Genomic DNA, 10,467 nt, shown 5'->3' on the forward strand with positions numbered 1-10,467 from the left:
ATATTTTTCTCGTTAACTAACTGTTTTAGGTAATTTACTAGGGAGGCAAATTGTTTGCCCTCCTGTTTGGGTGTCATTCTCATCCCCTCCTATTTTGTGCGATCACTGTTAAGCCACGTCAACATTTTATATTGATTTTTTTTATAGAGATAATAAGACAAAAAGCAATAAAAATATAAAATGTTGATGTGATTTAATCGTGACCACACAAATGAAAGAGGATGAAAAGGGCACCCAATCAGAAGGGCAGACAATCTGCCTCTATTTACTAGAGATGTGGTACATAGAAAAGACTCTGTCATTTGTTAATGTCAAATCGTCATGAGTCGCTTTGAAAAATTGCTTAGATATTTTATGTTGATTAATTGAAAATGAAGATTCTTTCAAATTTTACCGCACCCTTAATGTTTATTTGTTAAATCCAAAACGGCATATGTGTCATTATGGACCAAGTAGGAGAATACAAAACTTTTTAATATTCTAAGGTGGTCCACATGACATGGTTCATGTGGTTCGTAGAGTTTAACATTTATTATTATTTATAAACAATTCTATTGGTGAAATTAAGATAATTAGTTTTCTATCTTATTACGGTGATGGGTAGTAATTGATTATCGGTTTCAAAAGGAAACAGATCATCTCTTTGCCTAATATAGTACACACACCCAATAATGGTTACACTAATAGAAAACACAATTAAGGTTTTTTACGTGCAAACTAAGGCAAGAGAAAACACCAATTTGCTTCACCGGTGATTCAAAATCAAACAGATTGGAATCTCATTGCGTCTGGCATCATGGCTCGAGGTATGCTTGGTTGTTTATTGCATTTCCACATCTAATTGAATGTGAAAAATCATGAAGTTTGAAGATTTTGGCTTAATTACACAACAAACCGGAAATAGGGTAGATAATTCTCTTAAAAAAAATGTGTTAACACATCTATATGTCTTGTTCTCTCATCACATGACCAGAAATAGAGCAGCTTGTCTAAAAAAAAATGAATGTACATCTATGTGTCTATTTCACTAGGCACGTGATGAATCGTGAATAGGGGAGCTTCTCTAAAAAGAATTGGTTGGATACATTTATAAATCTATATCTATTATCACGCGACGAACTGAGAATATAATGAACTCTTTGAAAAACAACCGACGATATCTACATTTATTAGTCTATATTTCTTATCATGTGACAAATCAGTAACACATCAAATTCTCTAGAAAAAACAAGGCATGAGCACGCAAGGGTTTTGCAGGGCAGTAGTCTAGCTGTTAAGATTGGTTTTGGCAAAGGATGTGGGGTATGGGAGGATTAATGAATAAAAAAATCTTGACGTCGAGGTTGGTTGAAGCTGAAGAAGTAGAAGAGTGTTGATTATTGTTGGTGCCTATGAGGAGAAATGATAGAAGGAAAGATTAATTTATTGGCAGAGTAAGGATTGGGTGGTACTGGTACCCAACAGAGGCCTAGCCCATCCTCCATTGAAATCCTAATTGTCCCCAGACGGCTGTGTTGCTGTGCCGGCTGTGCTTTTCTGACCCTTGAAGCACTCTTTGATATCCTACACACCGACTTTTTTCTGCATATATATCTGCACAAACTTTACTTGTTTACCTTGAAATTAGTAATTTGGACCAAAAAATGGAGTTATATAATTTTTAGCAAATGACTTGGTTCAAAGAAGTAGGTATTTCTGCTAGGGATGTGATATGGTGTTATACCCCGAAACACCATGAAATTTTTATTTCCTACTATCCTTCCAATCATATAGTATGACACTTGAGCATAAATTTTTCTTCTCTGTGTTGTGTGTTTTTACAATGAATTGTTTTTGCATACGTGTCGAATTAGTTTGTAGAAAAGACGTGTCATCATTCCTCCTCCTACAACAAGGTCATTCATGGGGAACAAGATCCCTATTTGGATTCTCTTTATAAGGATTTCAAGAATTAATTCATTATATCCGTTCATCAGTCATCTTACGGTCAGAAATTATTTTGAATTTTTTTTTTTAAATCAAACAGACAGTGCCTAATGAAAATTGACCGCAAATGTATGATGAACGACTAAGATGAATTGATATCTAGGATCCTTATAAAGAGAATCCAGATATAATCCTCATCCATTCATGGAGAAAGTCGCTCAAATACGAACCATTTATTTGAGCCCACTACACAATGTATATTAGATGATTTAAAGTAAACTCCACGAATTGTAAGTTTCATATTACCTTATTAAGCTGACCTGCGCTTGAGCGGAATTATATTTTATACTATGGTCAATAGAACATGTAAAACGATGGGTTAAAAGGGGGGAAGTCAGGCCAACCCGGCGTTGTTGGGTGGTCACATAACACAGAAGCCCCACGTTTTAACCTTCACATCTCTCTCTCTCTCCCTTCCTCTACTAAAACCCCTCCTCCATTTGCTCTTCTTTCTCAATTCCCGTTCTTCTACCTTTCCCCATCTCCCTCACTCACTCACACACGCAACAAACACGCACACTCTCCAACTCTCTCTCCCTCTCTTCAGTCTGATATAACAACTCAGTCACACTGCCTGAAGCTCAAAAAAGCCAACTCCTTTCCACTTCCAAAACGCATTCTATTTATAGCAACCAGAGAACGAAACGAAAGCTCCAATCTTTTTCCGTGGTTTCTATTTTTAGCACTTCAGTGAGACACCGTACTCAACAATGGCTGACCCAACTCACTCAGAGAACGAGTCAAGCTTTAACTCGTCCTCACCCTCTCCAACTTCCCCGTCCTCATCTGGGTTTTCCCAGTCCATACCTAACTCGGGTCTAAACCAACTACCGGTAAGGTCCGACTCGCCCGGACCGGATCAGAAGCGGGCCAAGCGAGCCAGAGAAACCAGCAGCAAGCACCCGGTTTACAGAGGGGTCCGCATGCGGACATGGGGCAAGTGGGTGTCCGAAATCCGCGAGCCCCGGAAGAAGAATCGGATCTGGCTGGGCACATTCTCGACACCTGAAATGGCCGCGCGTGCTCATGACGTGGCGGCCCTGACAATCAAAGGCAACTCGGCGATCCTCAACTTCCCCGGACTCGCCGGGTCGCTGCCCCGACCCGATTCGAACTCGCCCCGGGACATCCAAGCCGCGGCTGCCAAAGCCGCTTCCATGGAGACTCTAAACCCGCCGCCGCTGCCACCACCGTTGCATTCGTCTTCGTCGTCGTCAGCATTGTCACAGTCCTCGTCATCATCCTCAATGGTGGGTACAAGTACGAGCGGGGACGCGGGAACGCCAGAGGAGCTGGGGGAGATAGTGGAGCTGCCGAGCCTGGGGACGAGTTACGAGTCGGCCGAGTCGGGGAGCGAATTCGTGTTTGCTGACTCGGTGGAGGGGTGGCTGTATCCTCCGCCGTGGTGGCACAACAGTTATTTGGAGGAGGAGTATGGGTATAATAATCTAATCAACAGTATTATTAGGGATGATCAAATGTTAATGTCTGAGCCACCAGCTGCCGAGTGTGTTGGAGTCGAGGCCTTCTTGTGGCAACATTAAATATCAACCGTTGGATCTTATTTTCTTGTTTGTTGAGTTCATTTAAAGCCCTTTTTAATTTTATTTTTAATTTTCTTAGGATATATACCTCTCTTTGATCCTCCTAGACCTATTTTCGGTTAGTTTTGAGTATTTTTTTTTAACGCTTTTGCCAAATGGTCAATGGTCTGTGTCCGCGGTCCACACAAGTCTTCAGTCTCTTTCTTCTGCTCAAATATTTCTACTTTTCTTGGTAATAAATACAATAATAAATACAATTTATTCTTTTGGAGTTTATATTATCAACCGGAGACGTTTGAGTGGCAGATTAGACTAAATCACGCAACGGATCAAACGATATTTAATATTAAAAGATATGCTACTTACACATTCTATTTTACGTCTTACATTCATTGTTAATTTTTGTTAACACACTTCATTTCTAACACCGCTAGACCATTGTGCTACAAGAGATCAGTATTTAGCTTTTCATAGTTATTTTAGGAAGTGATTATTTCACTTCCTTGGTTCTCCCATGCACTAATACGTTTTTCCCATCTTAATAAATCAAAGCAGAACCAAGTCAAAAAAAAAAAAAATATATATATATATATATATAGTGCATAAAGAGAAAGTAAGAGTGTTAAAATTACTACCTTTATTAATTTTGACAACTTTTAGATATTCATATCCTATGGGTGAATTAAACTTTTCCTACCCAAGGTTTATTAAAATACTGTTACAGGCAATATATTAGTATTTTGTTTTGCAAGGAATTCCTACAACTTTCTCAAAACATCAAATTAGTGATTTATCCAATTCGGAGTGGTTTACTGATTTCAGAAATTTTGTTTCTTAAATTTTGAGTCAGGAGGCAAATTTGACAACAAAATGGCAGGCTCTGACCAATATATGATTTCTTTTGAGATTAAAGATCGAATATATACATTAACAAACTCTACTTGCCTACTTGGTACGTATTCTTTTTTACATGCATTATTGCCCCGCCCATGTACTACATGATTTTGGGCACGTTTGCATGTGATGCATACGTGTAAAAAATGGGACAAATATGAATCAATCATATTTTTTGTTATCTTTTCTTGCAGAGAGAATTTTACATACGTAAATAAATTTCATCTCGTTTAAGATTATGGTTACCTAATTAGATAAGTGCATTATATGGAATTACCTAGAGGTATGCTGTTTTTCGTCTAGTTACGAAGAGATTGTACAACATGGTGCGTAACATTTTATTTTCGTATTTCTCATCACATAATAAGCGCACACATAATAAATGTGAAAACAATAAGGTACATTATCGAAAGTACCTAGCAAATCTCTCCTTGTGAGATGATTATTGCTGGGTACATATCCCGTTGTTTCTGCATCCAGCCACTACTAAGGTCTTTGGTGTTCTGGGTCTTCTGACAATTACATTCATATATGCATTAGCACATATTGAATGCTCTATGCCTGCACTTTTTTTGCTTACTGTAACTGGTTCCAAAGATCCTACTGAATCAATCACATTTATTATTAAAGAGATAGATATAAGTTTATGATCAAACTAAGAACATGCATATAACAAAAAAAAATATATATATATATATATATATGGTCATTAAAATATGATAATTTTAGACCATAACTATGGGGTTTCATAGGGTTGTTAAGATTTTCTTTGTCCTCTTTCAACTTCCTTAATTGTTGCTGAAAAATGGTTGTTGGTGCTAATATTATTTACCCTCGTGCGAACAAATTTTTGCGACAATATTGCAATTAAAATATATGGGTTATTGTTTATAAACCCTAGTACTTTTGGGTTAGTATTTGAAATTCACATTATACAAGCTACAATATAATACTAAATTTTTCTTAAGTACGAAGTAGGGTGTTCAAACTTGAGTGTAAGATAAGAAGTATACTGTTCTAGCCAGCTTGGCTCAGCTCAGATATATATCTTCATTTAAAACCTTGTATTTCGTCTTTTTGTTGCGAAAACAAATTATTACAAGTAAAACCATAAGGGCAATCTGATCGTATAGAACCAAAGTTGAAAGACGGAACTACAACACCGCTAATGAAGTTGTAGTTCTGACTTTGTTCACATGTCCAGGTAAAAGTAACATAAGTTGTATGATTCCATTATACATAGTATATATAGTATATACAGTACAAACCTTTTTATATATAGTACAAACTATGTTTAAAATACTAAATGATTTCTAGGGTTTGAAAGCTGTCAATCGCCTTTGTTAATCAACCTCACGAGCTTCCTAACTAGCACTGCATAAGCATCCCTACCAGCTCACAACCAAGCTCCCGTACTATTCAAGTTTGTGCTTCCATTCATCGACCAAAACAAAAAGTACTATTTAAGTTTCTGGTATCTAGGATCTAGCTAAACATTTTACACAAATTTGAAAAGGTTTTTTGTTCACATTCTCCTCATAGCTTTTGCTTTTAGTTGATTACAAATGGAAACTTTTCATTCAATTATCTATGGACAAGAAGATCTTGAACTCATATATGGTTTTCCTGTGTTGAGAAGGAATTTCACATCGATAGAGATGAGGGACTTTATATGGGTTTATGAAAGTTTGGCGACTTCTCATATTATCAATTGATTTTTATGATGAAGCATTAATTTTCTTCACAACGAAGCTCTGAGATGCGTGGCTCTCCATAGAATACAAAAAATATATAATGATTGAAAAATTGAAGTCAAATATCTCTGCGACCCCATTGTATATTTTGCATCGCTGGAAGATGTGAGAGCAAAGCAAATTAAGGACCCCAGTTATTTGATTAACATCTTTGTCTTCTAACTAGGATTAAGATTATTGTTTTGGAGGTTTCTGTAATACTATTTTATGTGGCTGGAAATTGGGAGTCCTTTTTTATTTAAATCTTGCTCGATCATCGCAAATAAACGTCAAAGGACCAATTATTTATAAACTTATAAAAATATCCAGGACAATCTTCACTGTTTAATCCATGGTGATGAGAAAGATTACATAATATTTGTGTCCACTACCCACGACCCCATTCTCATTTCATGTATGTCTTTAGAAAACTAGACGTCTCACCTGTGTAAGGCTCCTCAACATTATTATTAACACTTCTTTAGATATGAAAGCGACTAGCTAGTGACATAAAATGTATATGTAGATTTTCGAGAATCTGTTGTATGGTATCAAAGTATGATCACGTTCACGGTCGGTCAGGATATGAATAAACAGTTAGTTTCCGTGATACATAAATTGATTATACCACGTAATTATAATTCAGTATTTTACAACACTGTTTCCTACTTTACTATGTGATTACTAGATTATTTATTAGTGAGTGCAAATAGTGAGTGACATTTACCAGTTTGCTTCAAGAAAATGAAGCATTCATTTACTACAATCAAGACTATAAAAGTGATTGGGTAGTGAGTTCGTGCAGTTTAAATTCGGAAGTTGACCCTTGATTATCTAGGCAATTGATCGGGCAACCCAAAACCCAACTTAAGCATTTGGTGTGTTCTTTCATACCTGTAATTTCCGTGCTAATTAAACTGTAAATAAAAAAATTAGGGTTTCACGAATCAGTCAGTGACTTTTTATTATAAACAGGGGCTTTTTTTATTTTTTTATTCTCTGCTCGTCTTCGTTTTCCAATGAATGAAATATGTAATTTCTGAATTAATAATATAGAGTATATAGGCCGAGAATTAAATTAATTAATCACCTCCATTTAAAAATAATTAGATTGATTAGTGTAGCATCTAATTAGGCGTCGGACTGGGTGGTGTAAATCACCAACTTCGATGCAATTTTTAACTCAATAGAATATACTGTTTCTTCAAGCATAATACACTAGTTATTGCTTTCTAATCTTCGTTCTTCCAAGTCAAATCATCAACTAATCATTCTTCAAATGTATTTTAATATATGATCATCGTACGCAGATCTGATTTGGTTTATCGTGATTCACATTATTAGGGTTTGGAGAAGCGACGGTAATTAATAAGTTCCGTCTACGAAACCTCTGTATGCGCTCGAAATTGACCAGCGTGTGGTTGCTTCCATTTTAGTGAGATGATGATGAAAGATTATTATAAAATGATGATCGAAGAGGCCCTGATGCAGGAGATGCATGTGTTTCCATTATATTATTGAACATACACTGACTTCATTAGTAAACTTGTTATACATAAATCGTATTTTTATGAAATGTAAAACTAATATGCATTTACATATTGACTGCCAAAACTTACATTATTGTAGTTAAAGTTTTGGTCAAAGATGTGTCCATGAAGTCCCATATAATACTTCTCTTAAAAAAGAGAATTTGTCATATTGCCAGTTAGATATTTTATTGTGTATATCCTTCTCATAATGTGAAAACTATTTTTTAATAGTTACATGATGAAAATTATATGTACATAGACATATACAAACAGAGATAGCTATGAAATTATCGAGTGTTGCTATTTGGACTGCGTTTATTGACCTCCTCTTTAATAAGTCCCATGTACATAGGTGAAGTCCATCTTGATTGAATTGCTCATCAACAAGGTGATCATTAGTGAATGTAAAATAGCATTAGTCTTTCTCTCTTCCTCCACAATTATTATTATTTTTTATTTTTTATTAAATGATAGATTTTCATTCCATAGAAAAAAGGGTTACAAAGGAAGACTGCTCAGTCCATTTACAAATGTCATCCTTAATTATGATATGTCCAACTGATAATTTAGTTGAAATTCCCTTCCCCGAGTCCAAAATGCTTCAACAATTTATATCGGAAAGTATTATATATACATAAAATCATCAAAAGTAAGCAGGTAGAATTATTTGTGGCCCATATAAATTTACGAATACATGACAAGTCTCTCATATACATGCTAAAAGCACACATGGACATTCAATCAAAGAGCCGTCCCAATGCAAATTAAGGCCTAAGAAGAAAATGAAATGAAGTTTTCCTAATTTAGTACCTTAAGATGATTTTTTTTTTCTTTCCATTTTTCGCAACATAAATTTGAGGTACATCATATATATTAGAATTGTGAGAATAAGAAATTTCGTTTCTTATTTCTAATCAAGAATATGAAGAATGATGAAATTTTTAAGATATATATATATATATATATATATATTAAGGGTATGAAGAAAATATAAAGCCTAATTTAATTGTGAGGCCCTCACAGGCTCACATGCCTTGTTCAATCATTGAGATACAGTATTTCCATTAATATATGAAATCATTTATACGTACGGATAGCTGTTGTGATGAAATCTAATGCATATGTACCCTTCTGAAGGTCGTTGGGATGATTAATTTGATGGTACATATTCTTGTGGGAGAGACCATAATGTAAGGGGTCTGTGCACCAATATCTTTCCGAAGGGTCCTCCTGATATTTCATACGTGAATATTTTATTAGTCCCATGGAGTTAGGACTAGTATTGTAATGCAAATTATGGGGCCTTTATATCAAAGGATGTAGGACAACAATGTCACAGATCGACATATACAACCCCTGGCTAATTAAGTTTACTTGAACAGCGATGTATCGATACAATTGATTGGTTTTCATTTGCTTTCAGAAATTCTCATCCAACTGGCTAGCTTTACATCCACAATCGTTATTTAATTTTATTACTTATATCAAATTTGGTACAATGTTCAGTTCTATCATATCTAGCAACTAGATTTCAAATGTCTACCTTTAACAGTACCTTTTCATCCATAGGAAATGTTGGTGGTACTTACCTCTTTCTAAATAACTTGCGATGCGAATAGTATTATAATCACTGTTCTAAAAATTTCCATCTAATATCGTCTAGGCCCACCTAAGTGCTAAGCAATTAATCACTGCCACAATTAGTCTGCAGTTAAAAATTAAGAAAGGGCGCCTAGACCTACCTAGGTGCTCGCCTAACCCGCCTAGACATCCCCCTAGCCCTCTTAGACCCACCTTGGTACCCGTCTATCCCTGTTAGACCCGCCTAGGCACTTGCCTAGGTTGTGACTCTCACATAGACATAAAATAGATAACTTTCATTTTGCACTTTTTTTTTCAATAAATTGTAAGTGACTTGTTGAATACTTGGATGAACACTCATTACAAGCTTGTTTTCCATGTTTTTAATATGTTCAAACATTTTTTTTAATCCATGTATCATTTTATTTTGCAATTTATGTATCCCAATAAAATTATATATTTTTCTTAACTACAAGTCGACATTTATTTATATACTATATAATAAATTTAATTAAAATTAAAAACCGCCTAGGCCTTATCTAAACACTTAGGTGCTCTATCCCTGTTCGCCGTCCCATTAGCGCCTAACATTGTTTAGAACCTTGATTCTAATGCATCAAGAATAAGGATCAACTCATGTGAGACTAACTGTACATGATAAGATTTTTAGGCTCAACATAATCCACCACCAATAAATTGATTTTGCCCTAATTTAACCACATATTACTAGTTGGTGGGTTTTATCACAAAATGCTCCAGTTACATTAGGGGGAAAACCCCATATATTAATTGTATATATTTTTATCATATGCTCGATGTGGGATTCCTATTCTCCAACAGTGCATGCATAATTGCACCATTGAATTAATTGTTTAAGATCACTATATATGCAAGCATATGAATGTGATAGTTAAGTACATACAAATTATTGAGGGTTCTAGGTTCTAGTTGATCAATGAGATGGTTAAGTACGAACAAACTACTGGGGGTTCTAGGTTCTAGTTGATCTTAATTAAGTTATAGGTTACAGCCTTCCCTAACTTCTTCCAAGTTGTTCTAGGTCATGATCGATCTTTAAGTACAAATTTTCAAGTTCGAGTACCTTAATTAGCACCAAAATGACATATACCAACTTGGTAGCTCGCTCAAGGCTTTGGTCCTCTTTCTTGATTATCTTCTTGCTCTACTTTGGGAATA

The 10,467-nt window shown here is 35.4% G+C and overlaps 1 protein-coding gene across 1 annotated transcript; it reads left to right on the forward strand.

The window, feature by feature from the left end:
- The first annotated feature begins 2,280 nt into the window (after positions 1-2,280).
- On the forward strand, positions 2,281-3,613 carry LOC125469980 (ethylene-responsive transcription factor TINY-like). Its single transcript, XM_048568301.1, has one exon. The coding sequence runs from the start codon at positions 2,697-2,699 to the stop codon at positions 3,528-3,530; it is 834 nt and encodes a 277-aa protein (XP_048424258.1). The 5' UTR covers positions 2,281-2,696; the 3' UTR covers positions 3,531-3,613.
- Positions 3,614-10,467: the final 6,854 nt, after the last annotated feature.

This window comes from the organism of the source record quoted next, unplaced genomic scaffold (assembly GCF_019419815.1).
Source record: "Pyrus x bretschneideri cultivar Hongxiangsu unplaced genomic scaffold, Pyrus_bretschneideri_v1 Contig1, whole genome shotgun sequence".
NCBI lineage: Eukaryota > Viridiplantae > Streptophyta > Magnoliopsida > Rosales > Rosaceae > Pyrus > Pyrus x bretschneideri.